Raw genomic sequence first — 21,783 nt, 5'->3', positions numbered from 1 at the left:
CTATTCCACGCAGCTTGGGCGACAGGGGGGAAATGACCTTGTAGCCGCCTCCAGGGTGGGGACTGACTGGGACGGGCACCGAGGGGCGGCTTAAGTTCGACAGCCTGATCGGTCGCTGTTACACCGGTGTACGCGTTTGTCAATGTTCACCACCTGTACAGTGGACAAATCGAATCTAATGACGGTGGCCTCGGTAATTATTACTCTCGGGACCGTAACTACGCGTTCTCAAGTCTGCTTTCCTAGGCGACCATTACAGGAAAGCAGCTTCAGCTCTAGGGCCGTTTTTTCAGTATAGTGGAGACCTGCACCAGATCACCCAAGTTTGCAAAAATGCAGAGTCCTGGGCAACATACGTAGACTGCTTTAGACTGTTTTTGGAGGTGAGTCACAAACATCTGCATTTTAAAAGGCATTCTGGATGACTCTGCTGCACACTAAAATTCCTGACCTCCTTAACTTAAGAGACCTCCTGTTCTCAGAAAAACACAGAGGTCAACAATACAATGGAAGGAGCTGAAACACTCCTGGTCAGTGTTGTTCCAGGGAAGCCTTCCCTACTGTGTGCTTCAGTGCCACCTAGAGAGTTCTGGGTTTTACCGCAGAAATTATGGTAAATAGCCGTATGGAGAGATAAAACAAAAAGGAAATGCTTGGTAACTAGCCTTAAAATTGTTTTATGAAAATAAAATTACTTATCTGCTTACTTATCACTACTGTCTGCCTGGCACCTCTGGATCTGCTGGTTAAAAAGAAGAGAATCTGGAGCCATGCAAGGGACAGTGGACCTCAGGCTTTGGCACCAGAGACTACAAGGAAATTTCAGGCCTTGACAAATTGAATATTGAACCCATTAGAGGGACAGAAAAACTCGATCTGAGAATATGAAGAAAGCACTTCCCTGATAAGTTTAAGAACATTTTGATAGTCTATGCAGCATTCATTCGACAGTCACTTAAAGTCTAGGAACACCCTACTAAGTGTCTGGGATTAGGGAAAGGTGGGTTTCATGTCCTTCCTCAATGAGGTTAATGCTTGACTCAATAATGGAACTCACTTGAACACGTTTAGTAGTTGTGTGTCTTCAGCCTATTACCTAGAAGTACTTGGAAAGTGTTTTAAGTCTTTGCATTCCTCAAGTTGCCACCTTGTTCAGTTCATATTTGTCATCTGTCCAGCCTAGATTAGAGCAGGACAGAGGGCTCCCAGACAGATGACACCAGGGGAAAAGTGTGGGGAGGATTATTTAAAAATTGAGTTGAGAAATATTTTATGGTGTTGGAAGGTCTGGGAAGACTAAGTCTAGAAAAAGTTGAGTAAGTGAAAACAAGAGATAATAGGAAAAAAATGTGGTCAAAATATACTGCTTGAACTAGAGTTAAATCCTCATTTTTCAGAGTAGGAAGTTAACAGGTAATCTCTGAAACTGAAAAACCAAGAAATCACAGCATAAGCATGTTGGGTAGAAATATGGAGATAAATGTCAGAGGATACAGTGAAGCCTATTGGATATAGTAGAAATGACTCTGAGCCAATTTCTGGGCTAGGCCTTAACAGACTAGCAGCATCGGCTTCTGGTTCCTGACACCTGGTTGCCATGCTGTAAGGAATCCCATGGATAGGTACTGAGTGAGCACGCCATCTCAGAAGTAGATCCACTAGCCCCAGTAGAGCCACTCCAATCGAGCAGACATGAGCAGTCCTCACCGAGTCCTGACCAAATTGGTTATTTGTAAGCAAAATGTTTGTTAATGGCATGACTTGTTATACAGCAGTAGATAAGAAAGTATAAATGTAGTATACATCAAGAGAAAGTGGAATATTTGGATTCTTTATCCTGTTGAGCAGTTGTTTCCATTTCCTGTGAAATCTGAAGTCTTGGAAACCTAAGAATGACTCTTTGGCTACTTAGTTCCTTGGACCTTACTTATTAAAAAATTTATGTACTGAGCACCCACTGTGTTAGATTAATGGTTAATCAGATGACATCCCAGCCCTTGATTCAATAAGTTTATATTGAATCAAGATGTTAATCAATCAATACTTAATTTCAGGTATACACATTATGGCTCAATGATAATCTCTTGGGATTGTCTACATAACAAAATTCTGTAGAGATCCCAGTTTGTTAAGAGGCTTATCTGTCTTTCATTCTAGCCAGGTTGATTTAATAAGGTATAAAATCTGCTTCCTTAAATGGACTTAAGAGTCCTTACTCCTAACTGTGACTACATACCTTTCAGACAGACACTTGGACTTTTCATAAGCCTCTTGTTTAACTAGAATTTTGGGATTGACAGGCCTTTTCATCAATTCCTAGAGGCCCAGGACAAGAAAACTCTGTATTTGGTGTCCTTTTCTGGTCCTCACAAAATTCTCCTATGATGTTGGTCTGAAATATCCTGCATTTCATTTGGCTATTCATCAGGATGTAAATATAGAACTCAAGTGTGATTTATGTTCAACCTCTTAAACAAAAACCACAAGATGGAGATAAGGTGTACTTGGTACAATTAGAAATAAATATTTCAAGCAGCCTATAATTCAAACAAGGCCTAATTTGGAAAACACAAGTGCTCTGACCCATTTATTTAAACAGGCTTTATGTAAACCTTGCATCAGAAGATGCCCATTAGTTATTGAGGATGGAAGGCAAAGAGATAATACATAAAAAGTGTTTTTTGAGAGACTATTTTGTGCTTCATTAAAAAAAAGTTCAGATTAATTTTTTTGAAGTAATTACTTAAGAAGAAATAGGGGAAATCCATAGAAAAAGACAGCAACCAGAATGATATTCATCAGCTATATTTTGAATATTCCTTCACTCTGAATTCTTATCTGTTGAAATTATTTTCTTGTTCACAATCAGTATCGAAACCAATAATGACACTTATTATTTTGGTTTCACTCTCCTTTTGGCATCTTTATGTTTCTTCCGGCAATCCTAGACAAACAAAATCAAAAGCCTTTGTTAAAAATAAACGTAAATTATTTTCAAGGAGTTCAGTAACTATAAAGTAAAATTTAGGATTATTCAGTGTCAGGGTCGTGGAAACCATTTTGGAGGTGCTCACCTGGAATGAACAGGGATTATTTAAACTTTTGGCTTTAAGTGTTTACAATGGAAAGTCTAATGCAATCTTTCAAAAGTCTCATGGTTTCCTATTACTTAATGAACATGGTTGGAATTTGGACCAGCACTCAACTCAGCCAGTCTTTAGTCTCCTCACCTGTACTATGAATGTTGGATTAAATAACCTCAAAGTTCCCTTCTAAGACATCCTTTCTGTCTCAAGTTGCCATATTCTTACACAAGGCAAATATTAACACAACATAACACTGTTATCTATTTTAGGAGACAATATAAAGAGACAATTACCTACCATAAGCAAGTTGTTTCTTCTGGCTTCCCAAGAATTCCTGCTAATATTGCCTCCCAGTCCTCTCCAGAATAAGCCAGAACCTACTCGGAAAAAAAAATAAAAAAAGATAAGAAGCATATTAATACCAAAAGGACAATATTCTAGTGCTGACATTATCGAGGTCTTTAATTCTAGTTAAGACCTTCCTCTCTTCCCTCACCAATTAATGCCAGTTTTCAAAAACAGTTTTTAAAATTTTTTTTTTATTTTACAAAATAGAAGTGTACAACTGCTAGGATTTTACTATTTATATACCATTTACTATTATATAACTTGGTTTATGTTTGTGCTAGACTTTAAGAAATGAGTTCACCAACAGCCTCAGAGTTTTCACATGAACTTACAGGGTACTACAAATGTAGGAGTTTTTTGTCTAGCTTCTAAACATGTCCCTGAAGCAAAACAAGCCCTTGTTGATGATAATAATTGAGTGAAGGAGGTAATAAGTGGGAGCTCTCAGCCTTCCAGAGATTTATAAGTCGACATGCATCAGTCTATCAGAGGCGGCTAAACCATATGACATTGCAAAGGGTCAGAATTTTTGCCCAACAGTTCTTACTTAGATGCATGTTACTGTATCAGAATGCGCAGTGGTGAGAGCTGTACTATTATCGGTTCTATAATCAAAAAATGAACTTACTATGAAGTCTTTCATCATTCTTAGAGAAAAAGAAAAATCTAGCAGTCTCTTTTCCAGGCAATGATACTTCTCTGAAAAGAGACAGAAAGACAGAGATAGATTAGATAGATATTGGTTGGTTAATTTCAATATTTTAGAAGAAATGTTTACATCGAAAATATAAATGAACCGTTCCTTAAGTATATCTGCTTTATGTTTTGCTTATTTTGCTCTGATCTCATGCTCTTCCTAGTCAACATTCTTCTCTCTGAATCTTTGGTAATGAAGACTTGTTTAAGTACAAGCTCTATCTTCCCTATGCTGGTTGATGATACTCCCATCTTACTACTGCCACCCCATCTGCCAGTGTTTCCCATCGGATGGCAGCCAGCCAGCTGCAGCATCCTCTTTCCCGACCAGGGACTTCAGTGTTAGGCTCCCTTCCCTGTACACATATTCTCCATCCAATGCAATCCAAATCTCAAGAAAATAAAACATGCCCCCTATTACAAAAAAATACAGAATTCTCTAGAGCTGAGAAAAAACTGTCTTGAAAAAATAAGCTTAGATACTTCTAGAATATTTCTAAAGCATGTCTAACTCGAATTTTACAAATTATGAAGTATTCCTGTAGAGAAACAAATTGCTTACCCAGGGCTGGGAGTTCTGTCATCTATTTCTTCTGTAACATCTTCTTCTTCTGAACTGCTGTCTTGGAAACGAGGAGCTCCCTGCCAGGCAGCCTTACCAGGTTTCATTGTCTCAACTCTGTAGGTATCTATATCATCACGACAATAAAAGATAACAGGATTATAACTAACAACCAAGCATTTCTGAACACACTCATTTGATTACTTTCACCAGGCATGCATATCTCTACATTTTCAATATCTTATCATTAATTAAAAATAAGTAGTATCTTCTAAGAGTTTCAAATATTAAGAGAAACTACTATCATATTTTTGGCATTGCTAGGGTGATCTGATAAGGAATACAGTATTCTATTAAAAAAATACAAAAGCTAAAGGTGTATAAGTGGGCAACGCAGTTTAAAAGAACAAAATAATTGTGGCATCTGTGCTAGCATGAGAAGCCTAAAATAGAAAATAATGTAGTGAAACCAGGTTTCCCTCCTGCTTATTTATACATGTGAAAAGGTACTTATGTTTACATTTTCAGTTTCCAAGATCTCTTTCCAGAACTGCTGAAAACGCTATTGCTGTAAAATGTGGATAATCACCTCACAAGTCCCCAAATTTCCCAAGTACTTAAAGCACATCTCCCAGGTTGCTGAGATGTCTTAGTACTCATTTCAAGACAACTTTCTCAAACTTGGCTCTCAAAGTCAGAAGAATCATAGTTAACATCCATACCGCACTGACTGCGCTTAATAGTTTAGGACTTACCTTGGGACTAAAATGGACCACACAGGAAAGAGAATGAGGTAAGCATAGTACATGATATACTGTGTTCTATTTAGAACAATATTTGAAAAACTGTTAGATTGCAGTACCATAGAGCTGGTATTTAATACTTATCTGCTAAACACATGATATGAATAAACACATGATAGAAGATATGAATGCTATTTTAACTGCTAATCTTTAAAGTAGCATCCATTGTAGTTAAGTGTGCATGTATTCTCTTGTATAGGTGTATCCTGCTTTATACAATGAAATTCCAGAAAAGCTACACTTCCATTTTGAATACTAGGTGAAGAGCAGCCTCCAAAGGAACAGGTGTTTTTAACTTTTGGCCCATGTTGGCCTTCAGAGGTAAACCTGAAGTGGAATGCAAAACTATACATACCAGTGTTGGTACTTTTCTCTAGGTTCTGGCAAACATGCAAGGATAAATTTAGAAACAACTGGTATAGCTGTGACACAGCATATTTGTATAAAGCCAAGGTTATCATTCTTCCTTTCCCCTACCATATAGTACTTGGTTTCCATAAGCCATGGCTTCTACAAATGCATTTAATATATGAAGCTATTTAAATATATGACTAAATTTCTTCATGACTATTTCTTTCTACTTCAACAGAAAGGATGTTGTACATTATTCTCTAGTTTCCCTTCATACGGCAGCTAGCTAGAAGTTGGCTCCCTTAAGGCAAAAACAATTTTTTGCTGCATTAAATACAGCTGCAGGCACATTATGTTCATAGTCACTTAATATAGATTCTCATACTGTTTATCTAGGTGGAAGAAAGAATCCATTCTTCAGCTAATGGTAAATCATTACAGTTAATGTAGAATTGAGTTTAAACTGCCTAGAATGAAAAAGTTAAAAAAAAAGTACCTTCCTTTACACCTTTAGTGTCTGAATCAAAAAAGGAGAATGTGAACCCGCTGGGCTGCTTAGCCCTAGTCATCAGAGCTGCAGGGTCGTGGTCTTCCTCAGCTTTCTCTCTGTCACAGTCTTCATTCCAGGGCACGTCTCCCTTTTCACTGGAATCTTTTATAGTTTGGAATATTTCTTTTAAATCCATAGCAATGTTATAATACATTTCTTTAGACACTTCAGGTAGCTTCTCAGCTTCCTCTCTTTTCTTTTTTCGCTTTGCTTTACTGCATTAACATAGACATGTTCATTACAACAAAACAGTCAATATTTTCCCCCTCTTTCAATTCTTCCCCTGCCCCCATTTCCACCCCTGAACCATGGATGTTGCCGTTTCCCCTTAAGAACTGGATCTCTGAAGGCGGGGCATCTCCTCCCCTATGCTCATGGCATGCACCCGGGGCCTGGCACCCCTGGGGTATGGTCTATGGCTCCACCTGGGGCGCGAACCCAGGACCTTCTGCATGTAAAGCAGACGTGCTAACCACTACACTATGAAGCCACCCCAAAACAATCAATTTTTAGAAAACTTTCAGAAATCGAGAAAGAAAAAATACCTTGGATAAGTTTAATTCCATCCTTTCAACAACCAGTAGGATCTACATATAAAACTCTACTCATAAAAGCAGAATATTGACCAAAAGGCTTTTTATACACAAAACTATCTCAAACAGCTCCAAGGAATAAACATGAATCAAACCCCTCTCTTATCCTCTAAACTATAATTCAGAAATTACACCTAAGATACTAGCTTTGAGTAAGAAAAATCACTTAACCACAATGTGTTTCAGTTTTCTCATCTGCAAAATGAAGACGTTAAATCTGGTGACTTATAAAATCTATCCAGGTTCTAAAATTTTGTTAATTTTACATAACTGGCGTAAAAGAATTTAATCACAATTCTGTTTTAGAAATGAATTATAAATATGCTAAGTCTAGTTTATTTTGGAATGAAATTTTTGTATTACCATAAATCTACTCTATATTTAGGAATATACTTTTCTCTTTGATCTTAGATTAAAAAGTTACATGGCAGTTTCCAGTATCAAGTTTTAGAAAATAAAAGAAAAAAATCCTTTTTCTTTTTAGAGTTGACTGAATCTATAATGAAATAACATCAGGCCAAAATTCTAACTGTATTCCCTAAACTAATAAGTGAACAAGATGTCTTAAATGATCATCTTACTGGTGGAAACTATTATACAGCAAGAAATTTTTTATACTTCATTAAATAAACCAACTTGGCTAGGATTTAGGACAGATATACCTCCTATGGAAGTAAACTCTATAAAAAATGGTGTTCCTTTGTCAGTTCCAAGTGATAATCATTGCGCTATAATGTACTGGGTTTTTAAAGGAGTCCAAAGATCCTTTGATACTTAAGAGGTGGAATGAATTCCCCCAATCCTTGAGTGTGGGCTGAACTTAGTGACTTCCTTAACCAAAAGAATAAGACAGATGTGATGGTGTGTGACTACTGACACTACGGTCATAGAATGCACTTTGGTTTTCTCCTTGCTTTCTCCCTCTTCTAGATGACTGGCTTTTGGGGAAACAGCTGCCATGCTGTGAGGACACTCAAATACCCAAGTGGAGAGGCCAACGAGGCAAGGAACTGAGGCGTACTACCAACAACCATATGCATGAACCATTTTGCAAGCAGATCTCAAGCCTTCAGAGACTGCAGCCATAGGTGACATCTTGATTGCAACCTCTTGAGAGCCTCTGAGCCAGAACTACCTAGTGAAGCACTCCCAAATTCCTGACCCAGAAAAACTGGGACCTAATAAATGTTTGAGTTTCCAAGCTTCTGAATTTTGGGGCAATTTTTTACACAGTAATACATAAGGGAAACAGATTCAGGGACCTAGAAAAGGGGTGTGGCTATAACGTAAACCTAAAATGTAGAAGTGGCTTCAGAGCCCAAGCAATGGGCAGAAATTGGAAAGTCAGTGAGTGTGTTAGCAAAAGCCTGAAGAACTTTGAAGAAACTGTTAGTAGAAAACACATGGACTCTGAGGAAGCTGCAGGTAAGGGCTTGCAGAAAAGTGAGGTAAATGCTATTGGAAACTGGAAGAAAGGGGATCCTTGCTATGCAGTGACAGAATGTTTAGCAACAGTGTCACCTTTATTAATGTGCAAAGAAAATGTACCTAATGAACAGGTGATCTAGCTAAGGAGATGTCCAGGAAGGTGGTGAAGGTATTTGGTGGTTTCTTCTTGCTGTTTACCATAATATGTGGTGGAAACAGTGAAACTACAGGAAAAAATTTTTTATAAAGAACCAGTATCTCATGTCCTAATTTCCATAAGGCAAATGACATGAAATTTAATAAACAGCTTCTAAGCAAGATCAAATCTAAGACTCTTAGAAAAATATGGTCTAAAGCAGTTGTTGGCACACTATGGCCCATGGGCCAAATCTAGGCTGCTGCCTATTTATGTATGCACCACAAGTTAAGAATATTTTTTAGTCTGAAATGGTTGGGAAAAGAGTTAAAAGATGATTTAGTGACATGCACAAATGTATGTGACACAAACTTCCGTGTCTTACTCATAGTTTTATTGGCACACAGCCTACCTCATTTGTTTACATATTGTCTATGGCTGTTTTCCTGCTACGAAGGCAGAGTGAAGTCACTGGAACAGACCATCTGGCCTGCAAAGCCTAACATATTTACTATCTGACCCTTAACAAAAAAATTTGTATACCCCAGTCTATATATAAAATAAAATTCTTTGTTAAGATCTTATACATAGCTCAGCTCAGAAACTCTGTGTTAAAAAACAAGGCTTCCAAAGAGTTTAAAGATGTTTTCTCTCAGCAATCTCAGCAGAAGCCAAAGTAAAAAAGGCTGATTTCAAAATGATTTCTGAGTGTGGCTTTTGTGTAATGGAATGACCCCAAGAATATTCACAGATCCACAAATATTTTCAGAGAATTAAGTTAACAGAAATACTACTAGCTTGGGCTGATAAGTACAAAGTCATTCCACAACAAAGAGGCTTTTAGCCTCGCACATTTCTACAAACACGAAGTAGGCTGAGAAAATTACTCAGCTTCAAACATGTTACTGTTCATGGAAAAAGAAGGATAAGCCAAAAAGCAGAATCCAGAACAATGGAGAATTATTCTCAGGCCCTCAGTTCTAATCAAAGAACTTGTAACATTTGCCTGTCTAGATTTTGAGCTACTATGGACCAGTGACTCCATGCCTTCTTGTTTTCCTCCACTGAGTAACAGTGCTTAGATTGGTTAGCCTATGTTTTGTCTCATCACCACATGTTGGGGGAGGGGCAGAAAACTTGTCTCCATAATTCACAGGTCTTCTGATCACAAAAACTGCACTCAAGGTGCTATGCTCAAGGAACAACAACAGATGAGTCTCATCTGCACCTAGATCTGATTTTGATGACAACATCCTAAATTTTGAACTGATACTGAAAGCTGAAAGAGGTGAGACTTCTGGGGAGTCATAGAGAGCGAGAGAATATATTCTGCATGTGGTAGGAATATAAATTTGTGGCCAGACGGTGGATTGTGGTGGTTTAAAATATGTATGCAAATTCTTCAATACTTCTTCCTTTAAGAGGTGGTACTTAAACTCCCCATCAAAGTATGGGTTGGATTCAGTGACTTGTTTCAAAAAAATTATATAAGGCTGATATGTCAGTGTGTGACTTCTAAAATTAGGTCATAAAATACACTATGCCTTCCATCTTTACTCTTTTGGGTCACTTGCTCTGTGAGAAGCCAGTTGACAAGTTATGAGGGCACTTAAGCTGCCTAATGAGAGGCTAGCAATGTGAGGAACTGGCCAACAGCCATGTGAATGAACTATCTTGGAAGCCGACCATCCAGGCTCAATCAAACCGTCAGAAACTGAAACCCCAGGCAACATTTTGACTGCAAACTCTATCTTGAGACCCTGGCCAGAACCACCTACACAAGCGGCTCCCAAATTCTTGACTCACAGACACTTCAAGATAATAAATGGTTGAGGTTTTAAGATGTTAAGTTCTGGATACTTTGATATGTAGCAATAGATAAGTAATATGCCCTAGATGTAAATAAAAACTAATACATTATACAAAATATACCCCACTTATGTACCATGTTCATTGTGGATTATCTTAAATAACACAAAAAATTATACTTTTGTAAGAAGTATTTGACACTTCTACTTTGGTCTGATATGTGATTCTTTTAAAAATAAGCCTTTAATTTTGGAACAATTTTAGATTTACAGAAAAGTTGAAAAGATAGTACAGCATTCCCAAATAACCTTCATCTAGTTTCCTCTTATGGTAGCAACTTATATAATGATAGCACTGTCGAAACTAAACGATGAATACTGTTATATTACTATTAACTAAATGCAAACTGTACTCTCATTTCACCAGTTTTTTCACAAATGTCTTTTTTGTTCCAGGATCTAATTCAGGATACCACATTGCCTTTAGTGATTTTAACAGCAGGAAAATGAAGGAATTAAACCAGGTAAAGTTACTGGTTGCTCCATGTATTTAGCATATTTATCAAACTGACTGCACATAGGACATAGAATTTCTTACCACACAAGAGTAGTGGATTGAACGGTTGCCCCCCAAAAGATATGTCCAGGCCCTAACTGCTAAAACCTGTCAATATTACCATATTTAGAAAAAAGGATCTTCGTAGTTAAGACCCTGCAACAAAGAGATTACCCAGGATTACCCAGATAAGCCCTAAATGAATGCAATCACAAGTATCCTTATAATAGACATAAAGATGATATACAGAAAAGAGGAGGTGGCCATGTAAAGGGGGAAGAGAGATTGAAGTAATATAGCCATAAAACCAAGGATTGCTGGCAGTCACCTAAAGCTAAGAGAGAGGTGTGAAATGGATTTTCCTCCTGAATCTCCAGAAGGAATGCAGTCCTTTCAATAAACTTTATTTCAGGCTCCTGGTCTCCAGAACTGTGAGAAAAAATTTTTTTTGTGATTTTAAGCTGCCAAATTTCTGATGATCTGTTATAGCAGCTACAAGAAAGTAATACAGGTAGGAGGCACCATATTAGAATAGGAGCACATGCATGAAAGTCCTTTGTCAAAGTTAAGGCTCTCTCCACCATGTTCGTAATTCCTTCCACTCCTTTACTTTCCCTGGTCTTAAAACTAAATACAATGGAAACCAATGGATGGGATATTGGTTACTATCTACTTTTCTCATTGTCTGAAATTAGATTAATTTAAATGATCCCGTTACTAAAAGAAGTAGCTTGATTTACCTTTCTTTTGGTTTATCATCTCTCTTTCTTTCGTAAGTGGCATGTTCATGCCTTGTTGGATCATAGTGTATGATGTCCCTACGTAAAAAAAGGAGTGATAAGTTGGAAGAGATAAATCAAAACACTAATGCAAAAAGTTAAAACCAAATTATAATTCAACACCAGAGTAATTCCAATTTTTGAGCAAGGCAAAGCTATACATATCGAAAAAGAGTATTAGGATCTCATTAAAAACAATCGTATTTAAAATTACCTAGTTTTGAGTTTTCCTGGATCTTTTTGTTAATACTAAAAATTACTTTAAATATAGTAAAACATATATAGATAAAATGATATACTACTAGGATTTGCATAAAATATGTCAGTGGGGAACACAGGAGAAAAGTGAAGGTATAGAAAACTGGTTAAATGTTGGTGATTGTAGAAGCTGGGTGATAGTGTAGAGGGGTTTCACTACAGTAATCTCTCTAAATTACATGTTTAAAATTTTCCATAATAAAATTACACTTATTAATTTTTAAGCCATTGTCCAATTGTTTCACTAATAGGCGCAATCTACTATAATATATAGAATATAAATACAGAAATAATTTAAGATTTTCTTGAAGTTGGAATCACTGGGTCAAAGGTTAAATATATTTTTAAGGATCTGATACATATTGCCACTGCCCTCTCCAGGAAGTTTAAAATGGCCTAGTTTTAAACTGAGTTCAAGAAGACATTTATAGAAAAGGAAACTAGGTGGAATTGGATAGAACATAAACCATACTTAAATTTCTTAGCAGCTACTGATCCTTTGCTTGTAGAACTGCTTAAGTTAATATGCAAAATATTCTGCACGACATTCAGGGCATTCGATTTTTCTGCAGCAAGCTCTTCTTTCTCAGCAGTTTTCTTTTCATTTATCTCTTAGAGTGGAAAGGATAATTAGTAATCTCTAGGCAAACATAACTTGAGAAGTCTCAATCATAAAATATTTATCAATCACATAAACATGTGCAAAGATGAAAGTTGCATGACCAGCAAACAAAAAGTCCCATTTTTATTTGTAATTATCAAAATTGCATCTGGATTTAATGGCTTTTAGTGGCAGTCACAGTTGTCAAGGTAAAGACTGACGAATATAATAGAGAAAGATACTAATTACAAAATTAAAGTGAACATGGACTGCGTTTTTTCACCTTCTAAAAATGTTATCTAAATTACATGTAAATCTAAAAGTATAGATGGTAACTTTACTGACTTTAAATATATGTTAGCAGACTGTCGCTTCCTCCTTTGATTCAGTAATAAACATTGCAGGAAGAGAGCCATAAGCCTATACACATGGCATCATGGAAGCCTATAAGCTGTTATCCTCAACTACTAGAAAAAGACAAATATCAGAGAACGATGTTGAACAACTAATTTGGATTACACATAGAAATGAAAGAAATACAAAAGAAGTCTAAGTCTTAATTAAACCCTTGCAATTTTTCATGTAAACCAAGGATATAAACCAAGTAACAGAAACTAGAACAAAATGTTGATTTGAAAGTTCTTTACAGAGATGCCCTCAAAGTTTCTAAGGGTTCAAAGGAGATAAAGATTATGTTCAACTGGATCAAGAAATGCTTTATAAACCAGGTGGAGTGTAATGGAAGAAAGACAAAGTGGATCCTCTGAGGTGAGAGGAGGGCATGCCAAGTGCAGGAAACAAAATGAACATATAAGTTAAATAAAGTATAAAAGAGTTGTACACTGCATTAGGTTGAACCACATGAAACTACTAATATTTAAAAACTTTTGATTTTGAAAATGGCAATTTCAATTTTAACCTAATAATGACCACTCTGAAGTAGAACATAAAAGGGCTCAAGGTGTTTATAACCTGGCTGTTGATGCTTACTTGCAAGAGTCTTTAAAATTCACAAAAAAATTGAGCCTCAAAAATTGGGAAGGAAAAAAATAAGACCGAGGTTCTATGTCCGAGTGCCTTAAAAATGGAAGTGCATTCAACAGAAACAGGAGGTGAGAGAGAAATCCAATTTGGAATTTGAGTTTTAACACAGGCCCACAAATGCTTTTGAGAAATATCGATCAGGCACTCAGGAAAGAATGGTTGGGAGCCCGGCAGAAGAGTCAGGAGCAAAAACCACCTCAAATTTGGAAACTATCCATGTCTAAGAGAAGGCTAAAGCCATTTAAATTTATAGAACCTGGAAAGAGCCTATGCCTGGAGGCAAAGGAAAATTAGAAACCAAGAAATAAAAAGAAACCCAGGAAGTTATAGTATAATGGGAAGCAAAGCGATGAGAACATTTCAAGAAGGGATGGTCAACAGTGACAAATGCTATAGGTAGGTTGAAGAGGGTAGTCTGAGAAAATGCCACAGCATCTGGTGAACTGGCCATTCATAGCTTTGAGGGAACACGCACCAGAAGAGTTGTAAGAAGACCAAAGTCTGTTAAGAAAGTAACCTCTACATGCAACTTCTAAATGTAGGTTATTCCTAAGGTTCTGTCCATTTTATGTTTTAAACATGGAATTTTGAGAGACAGGCTCTGAAATGTAAGTTGGTGTGGACCCTGAGAATTTACTCTTTGAATCCTGGTTTTTGGAAATATATAATGCACATAATAATCGCTTCAGAGAATTGAGAGCATCAAATCAGAAACTACATTTTCAATAGTCAATTGTTTCTGAATTAGATGCGATTTATTTTTTTCAATTCGAGTTTAGAACTAAAAAGAAGATGGGAGTGGCAACTTGAAAACTGACAGTGTTGAAGAATAACTTTTTGGACCTAGGAGACCTAACTTTGTAAAACAGGAAAGGAGCTAGAAGGAGAAGGGTGAAGCAGCACATGAGAAAGGAGGTAAAGTAATGGGGTGTACAAATAAGGGGGATTAAGATGCGGGTTAGATTAACTCAGGAAGAAAAGAAAAAGAGAAGGTATAAGAAGTTCTAAGACTGGAGACAGAAGCAAAGAGCTTGCTCGAAGATAAGAATAAAAGGTCTTGTAGGGAAAGTTTAGAACCACTGCAATGAAAAATGCTAAAGGAAGTAAAAAATGCATAGAAACGTAGGATGCTCCTGATAGCATCGTTGCTGTTAGATACATGCAAATAAGGATGAATTTAAGTAGAATGGCATTCAATGATGATAAACTGCTTTTTAAAAACCTGCATTCAGCACACACACACAGGAGGGAAAATGAATACTCTTTTTCAGAAAGACAAGTGTGACTTAACTGTCTTCCATTGACTCACCTGGACCTCCCAACTGACTGCCAGGTAGAGACCTCACCTATTATCTTATGCCAGAGATGTGATGGAGGAAGATGGTGCCTCTGGTGGATGCTACCTATTCCTGTCCTTTTGGCAGCTTCAAGTAATTTAAATTTTTTCAGTAAATATGTACAAACAAATACAAGTACAGAGTAATCTAACCATTGGATTATAAGATTCCACAATATCTTGGGGTACAGAGTTTCTCCACTTGTTCTTAGGTTGTCCTAGCTCTGATATCAGGACTGTTTGGACAACGAGGCATTTACCTTCCTGTTCCTCTTCACTGTCACTTTCTAGAAATCGGGAGTCCATGCGAAATCTGTCATCAGTAGTGAACCGAGACTGCAAATCCATGAGCTCAAAGACAAAACGAATATATAATCAATAGCCATATTCCCAACAAACTGCTTTTAAAGAAGACTTCCAAGGGCCCTCCCACACCCTGAAATTCCAATTAATGTTTGCATAACCTCACCTACCTATGAACCAATCAGAATGGGTAGTGGAGGACTTACTCCCAAAATAGTTAAATGATTAAGTGTGAATCAAGGTCTTTATGCATTTATCTAGATTTAAGGACTGTCAAAAAATAAGGACATGTTGCACGTTTTATTATTTTCAGTCTTAACTAACCTTCTTTCCAGCTCTACCCTCAAACTGAGGTTTAATTCTGAACCTGTTACTGTCATCTTCAGAATCAGATTCCTCATTATCGCTGCTGTCAAATAGCTTCCCAGATGTTCTACTCAAGGACTCCTGTTACATAGATGAAGACAGAAACATTTATTAAAAACTGAGACAATCAGTGTTTTCATATGTAATCTTCCTCCTTACATTTAAGAACCAATAACCCAGAAGCATCTCCCAGGTGACAGTGGATGGTGGTCTAAAACAGAAACTCCTGTCTCAGTGATATCTACTTGGCCTCTTAAGATAATAATCCAGAGGCTCCCAATGCAGTCTGAATGGGGGGTGGGGGGAGGGGAGGGCGGAAGGCGGGGCAGACCAGGAGGACAGTTATTATATATGTGAGAACACTTTCAGCAGGATTTCACTAATATTGATATCACTGTGAAGATGATGTGGAAGGTAGGTTCATGGAGAATAAAATCTCCAAGGTCCCTGTAGTTTCTGTGTGTGGTGGAGTGGGGAGCCCTGGGTCTTATCATGGTTCCCGTTGGTTGAGCCTGGCAGTTGTGTGCAGGTCTTGGTACGCAAAAGGCAGAAATGGATCTGCAAAAAATAGAGGAATGCCCAAACGGATATCTTGAACTTCTTACTTTCAGTGGTTTCTCTACCAGACGGCTCTGTTCCCAAGTGAATGTCTCCTCTGTCTCACTTTCACTGTCAGAACCAAAGATGATATGCGTTGGCTTGTTCTCTGGATGACCATCCTAGAGCATGACATCATCAAGAACATTGCATTTTAAGACAACCCCTCATCTCTTTTCCTGCCAAGTCTACTTATTTTCCCAATATGGAAACTTTTGATTTCTTTCTCTCCATATCCAGTTGATCACAAAGTCCCATCAATTGGATCTTCCTGATATCTTTTAAATCTTTTCCCACTGTTACTACCTTGGTTCTGGCTCATGACCACCCAAAGACTGTCCCTGGTTTCAGGTTTGTCCCAGTCAATCTGTTGTTCATCATGGCCTGAACAATTTTTCCCAGAGTTTGGCGAACTTTTCTGTAAAGGGTTGGAGAGTAGCTATTTTAGGCTTTGTGGTCTTGGTCCTGCAGTCCTGTTTTTTAAAATGCTTTAAAAATGTAAAAACCATACTTAGCTTGGAGGCTGTACCAATATAGGCTTTGGGATAGATGGCCTAAGAGCTGTAGTTTTCTAACTCTTGTTCTAATATATACACAATTAATCTTCATTCCCTTGCTTTATTTTCCTTTTTTTTCACAGTCCAACCTCCATAGCCTCCTCACAACTCACCTGTATTTATCTCTCTAGCCTCATATCCTGCCACTTCGTACTCTATTTCAGTCATACTGACTGCAAATATCGACTTTTGCACAAATTGCTCCTTCTTCATGGAATGCCTTTCTGAATCTCCTTTACCACTCTTTTACCTCTGCCTGACCAGTTCGCACTGATCCCCACACTAGACTAAGTTCAGGTTGAGGAAGCCCTCTACCCGCATCCTCCCAACCAACCTGGTGTGCCTCCTGTGTGCTGCCAGGGCACATGGGCATACTTCTCTCTCAGCCAGCAGAACTGAACTCTCACCTTCTGCCCACCATACTATGAGCCGATAACTATCTGAAGCAGGGACCGTGATCCTCAATCCTCAGTCTATAAATCCAGCATAGGTACTTGACAGTTGTTGAAAGAATGAATAAAGGGTTATTATTGTAAATCTTGGCAAGATAGAAATCATTTGAGAAGTGACTTACATGTAAGTTAAGATGCATTGGGATATATCACTTAACTCTACAAGTTCTGGTTTCTAAAGGAAAGGAGATTATGAAGAAAACTTTAGATAAAAACAAATTAAAATGTCTTTTGTAAATAATTTAATCTCCCTTCTTTTTGGGAAATACTAAACGTAAATGGTAATTAAAAACTTCTAACTCAATGACTCAAAACATGAATATGGTGAGTGCTAGGACACTGGCCTCTAAAGGGGCATGAGAAGGAAAGGATGAAATTTGAGAGAATTCCTGTTAAATCCATAGACTGAAAATATACTCACCAAATTTGCCAGAGCATTATGAACCAGTTTCTTCTGTAGTTCTTTCGCTTTCTGCCTTGCCTCTAAGGCTGCCAAACGCTTCTGATTATCTTCAGCATGCTTATCCTTAACATTAACATCTGATGAACTATTAAGAGAAAGTGAAAAGCCAGTTTCACTTTCCTGAGGGTCTCTCCTAGAGACCTCTGGTGATTTTTTAGGGGCCATGTGGCTGTTTAGATCAGGCCTCTTTTCGGAGCCCTTTCCTGTCTTTGCGGGCCTGTGGCAACAGTCTTCATCAAAGCCTCTCTTGAGAGTCTCTGCACCAAGACTTAAAGATTTCTTCTTTTTTGATAGTAATAGACTAGAAATAGGGTTTGTACTTCCTTTTTCTGCTGAACTGCTTGGGGACACTACTTTGTGATCTTGGCTCTCATAAGTAGACTGTCTCTTTTGAGGGTGAATATGGTTTGGGTCATCTGCTTTCTTTGCACGTTGGAAAGTAGTTAGTTCACTTGATGAACCATTAGCATCTGGGAACCCTTTTTCCATGGACATGCTAGTGGGATCCTCAAGTTTTAAGGAGTTCTGATTTTTATTAATATTGTTAGAGGCAACAGTTTTTTCCAAGATTTTTTTCAGTGATTCCTTCCTGTAGAGACAGCCTACTCCTTTGAATGCCCGGAATTTTTGCTTTAAGTTGTTTTCCTTTGGTTTCTGTTTTCCAGGGGTGTTCTCTTCTTTAAAAAGGGAAGCCAAAATCTCCTCAGGATGAATACATTGTTGACCTCTGTGGAGGCCACTAGAAGTCCTATGGCTCTTGGAGGCTCTGTCACACTTGGCAGTGGTTTCCCAGCTGTCACTCTCAGTATTTTCTTTTGGAGCCTTCAGGTCACTGCCAGCCAACTGTCCCAAATCAGCTAAAGTGAGAGTCACATGGAGACAGTTTTTCATCATGGCATTATACTTGTATTTCTCAGACTCAGCTGATTCTGACACAGAATCAGCATCTTCAGTGCTACTGGAATCAGACAGAGATTTACAACCAAGACGCTTAGCTCTATGACTGACAGCTAGCTCTATGTTGTCTTTTTTTTGTACTTTAATATGATGACGAGAAAATTTACAGTTTTTTCTACTTTTCAAAGTTTTCTTATATACAGGCTTTTCCATTTGTAAAAATTCTGTACTATTTTTGACCTTACCAGCATTTTTTTTCATTGCAATGATTGCATCTGTGTCTCCTGAATCAGAGTTGCAATCATTTCTCACATTATCTTCACTATCAAGGCAAGAGACATTATTTTTGATGCCTAAACCTGTTAAAGAACAAAGTTTGTGAATATCTGATTTGAAATCATCCCTTACAACTTCAAAGGGATCATTTTCAGATTCCTTTATTGAGGACCATGCAGTTCTCTCCAAGTTTTTCTCTCTTGCGATCATTAGTCTTAATTCCTCTTCAGAATCAGTATCATCAGACATGCTATTTTTGTTCCTAGGAGTTTCCAAATCAAAAGTCTGAAAAAATATATTTTTAACTTTCTGACTATCAGAATCAGGTACATGAGGTAATTTAGGAGTAATGAGATCATTAGGTGTATCTTGTGTGGCCTGTTGCTGTGTTAAGTGTGGACTCTCTATTATTACTCTATTGCGTCTTGGTCTCGTAGCCACAGACACAGTGGAACTCTCATCCTTCTGTGCTTTTATCATCTTCTTAGTTGGCCTGTGAAAGTCAGAAAATTCTCCTCGCCGTTTCTTGCTCATAGGATCATTTCCTCCTTCCAATTCCCAAGTGAGGTTAGATATAGGGATGACATTTGTGAAATCCTCCCCTATTTTCTTTAAGTTATGGCAGTACTTTGATGGATCATACTTTATGATGTTATTAATAGTCAAGAAACAGAACAAAGGCAGGTTTTAGAAAAAACTGTCAATCTGGTGAGGCAAAAAATACTGTTTACTCTTACTCTGTTTCCTATCCAACAAAATGAGAACTTAACTAGATGACCTCAGGGTCTTTGGAAGTAAGCTTTCTATCCAGAGTTAAAACAAAGCACCATCACTATTAATTAATAGAAATTACTTGGCAGTTAAAACCAAGCACCAACACTATTAATTGGCAGAATATCTACTTGTATGTTGATATCACAGCAAATTGATTCAGGTTATATTCTAGGTACAGAAGCCCCAAGACTGTTTTCTGTAAATTCGAGAAATTCATCTTTTGAGCTGATGGAATAAAGCATAAAGCTGATGCACCCAGAGGGGAACAGCTAGACACTGCATGTTCTCAAGTCTTAAATTCTTTGTGCCATTCCTGCCTCAATACTGGCCCATCCTAGCTTTTATTCTCCTAGCTCAATAACCTCCATTTTACCTTCTACTCACTCACTGCAGAGCATAATGTAGGTCTTTATTAGAAAGCTAATAATTTTCTACCAGGCCCATTTTGTTGCTGACATTATCCGGAAAGATTCTAGTTAATGCCAATGTACTGTGAAGACAGCTGGCATTTGCTGATTTCCTAAAACATATGAATAGGAAAGTATAAGATGCTGTAAATATAACTCCTGAAAAGTTTCTTTGTCCACTTAGTAACTACTGACTATATGTCAAATATGTGAGGTGTGCCAAAGGGTTCCCACTATCTCTCAACTTCACACTTCTCTTCAATATCCTCCTCTTTGCTGTTAGTGGCTGACTTTGGTGGGAAGCTGGAAGGTAGAGAAGAAGAAAGTCAGTATTTCCCTGACTTTAGTGCTACTGGCAGGAGGAGCAGCAGCAGCTCTGGCTAGGGCTCCAGAGGCCTCAGTGGCACAGTAGCAATAAACAATGAGGACACACCTTTCTACTTCCCTAGCTTCAGGGTGGTAGCGATCTGCTGCAGTTATTAATCTTTGGACAACCTGCTATCAGCCTCCAGCTCTTCCAGCACTTTTTAAACCAATTGCATAGATTATATCCCATTTGAAATACCTAGAACTGCTTCTGCTTCCCTGACTGATAAACCATGTAAGAGCAAAAGATACACAAACTGTACCCTCAGCCCAAAAGTTCACGACACTAGGAATTGAAGGTCTCAGACAATCTGACCTCATTTCCTCAAGAAAATGGGCATCTGAATTTGCTCATCTTGGGTTCCACACTATTTCTCCACCCACCTGCTTGTCTATGTACTTCTATCTACTATTTTTCTCTTTCCTGGACTCCTTCCTATCACTTTTCTATTAATGTGAAACCTACTCCACTTCCTCCAAAGCCCGCTTTAACAATGGCCCTGTGTTGACTTGGCCTACTTTAGCTCTTTCAGCATTGGCTTTGAATCCATGTCAGATGAATGGAATATATAAGTTAATAAGTGAAAAGGTTGCTATGATAATCATCATTTGTATCACTTATTTGTATAAAACCTTATTACACTCTCTCATTTTCCTCTTGAGAAAAATACATGTACGTAGGTAGGTTTTACATTGCCTAGAAGCTGAGAACAAAAAACTGTCAAATAAACATCTAAAGACTTACTGACAGAGGCAGTGAAATTCTAAAGGAAGGAAGTAAACTTTTGTAATTAGTCATCACTTTGGTAAATAATAATTATTCTGAGAGCCCAACGGCAAAGGATATTTTACGTTTATGTTGATTCTTTAGGTGAAGGACAGGTAAGACTCTTCCAAATTTACTCACGACCCAATTCTAAGAGAAAAAAAGAATGTATTTACTATTTATGTCACAAATGGAAAAGATTAATGATACTGCATAAATATAATTTAAAAAAAAATTGAACTCACAGTTGGCCATGATTACCATTTTTGTCTAGTTTACTAATAAGGAAATAGGAGTTCTCATAAAAAGTATATGAGGAAAGAAGAAGGAAAATTGGGGAGTAATCGATCCCATATAAACCATGTAGGATGCGGCATGTTTCTCTCCTTGAAATTACGAGTTAGGCAGCTATAATTCAACAAAGGATTCCTGGCTCAACAAACATGTCTGAGGGATCCATGCATTGAGAAATCTGAAAGTGGGTGTATCAGAGCAAGCAGGGGAGGGAGGGTGGAGTGGGGAGGGGCAGAGGAATGACAGAGACAAGAGCCACAGTCACAGTCTGGCTCTTGCTGCAGACCCAATAGATGTGACAGCAGTGAATGGCTAGGGTGCAACCTCTAC

The 21,783-nt window shown here is 37.8% G+C and overlaps 1 protein-coding gene and 1 long non-coding RNA gene across 7 annotated transcripts in view; one reads left to right on the top strand and one right to left on the bottom strand.

The window, feature by feature from the left end:
* Positions 1 to 12: 12 nt before the first annotated feature.
* Positions 13 to 8,190, top strand: LOC111731103. Its single transcript, XR_002776952.1, has 2 exons — positions 13 to 383; positions 7,920 to 8,190. It is a non-coding gene; the product is annotated as an uncharacterized LOC111731103 (long non-coding RNA).
* NOL8 (nucleolar protein 8) overlaps positions 2,560 to 21,783 on the bottom strand; it is a 29,540-nt gene continuing 10,316 nt past the window's right edge. For 3 of the 6 annotated variants that reach the window (XM_023522562.1, XM_023522561.1, XM_023522564.1), the window contains exons 6-17: positions 21,241 to 21,309; positions 17,632 to 19,497; positions 16,210 to 16,323; positions 15,563 to 15,685; positions 15,196 to 15,286; positions 12,427 to 12,565; positions 11,658 to 11,735; positions 6,343 to 6,611; positions 4,693 to 4,819; positions 4,063 to 4,133; positions 3,384 to 3,466; positions 2,560 to 2,944 (exon numbers count right to left, since the gene is read on the bottom strand). In XM_023522562.1, coding sequence (XP_023378330.1) covers positions 2,894 to 2,944; positions 3,384 to 3,466; positions 4,063 to 4,133; positions 4,693 to 4,819; positions 6,343 to 6,611; positions 11,658 to 11,735; positions 12,427 to 12,565; positions 15,196 to 15,286; positions 15,563 to 15,685; positions 16,210 to 16,323; positions 17,632 to 19,497; positions 21,241 to 21,309 — 3,081 coding nt within the window. In that variant the 3' untranslated portion in view covers positions 2,560 to 2,893. The remainder of the gene's footprint in view (positions 2,945 to 3,383; positions 3,467 to 4,062; positions 4,134 to 4,692; positions 4,820 to 6,342; positions 6,612 to 11,657; positions 11,736 to 12,426; positions 12,566 to 15,195; positions 15,287 to 15,562; positions 15,686 to 16,209; positions 16,324 to 17,631; positions 19,498 to 21,240; positions 21,310 to 21,783) is intronic. The other 3 variants (XM_011378960.2, XM_023522563.1, XM_011378965.2) reach the window with 3 other exon arrangements.

Source organism: Pteropus vampyrus, unplaced genomic scaffold (assembly GCF_000151845.1).
Source record: "Pteropus vampyrus isolate Shadow unplaced genomic scaffold, Pvam_2.0 Scaffold349, whole genome shotgun sequence".
In the NCBI taxonomy this organism is placed as follows: Eukaryota; Metazoa; Chordata; class Mammalia; order Chiroptera; family Pteropodidae; genus Pteropus; species Pteropus vampyrus.
The sequence above is the reverse complement of the archived record's forward strand: the minus strand, read 5'-3'. Positions and strand labels throughout refer to the sequence as shown.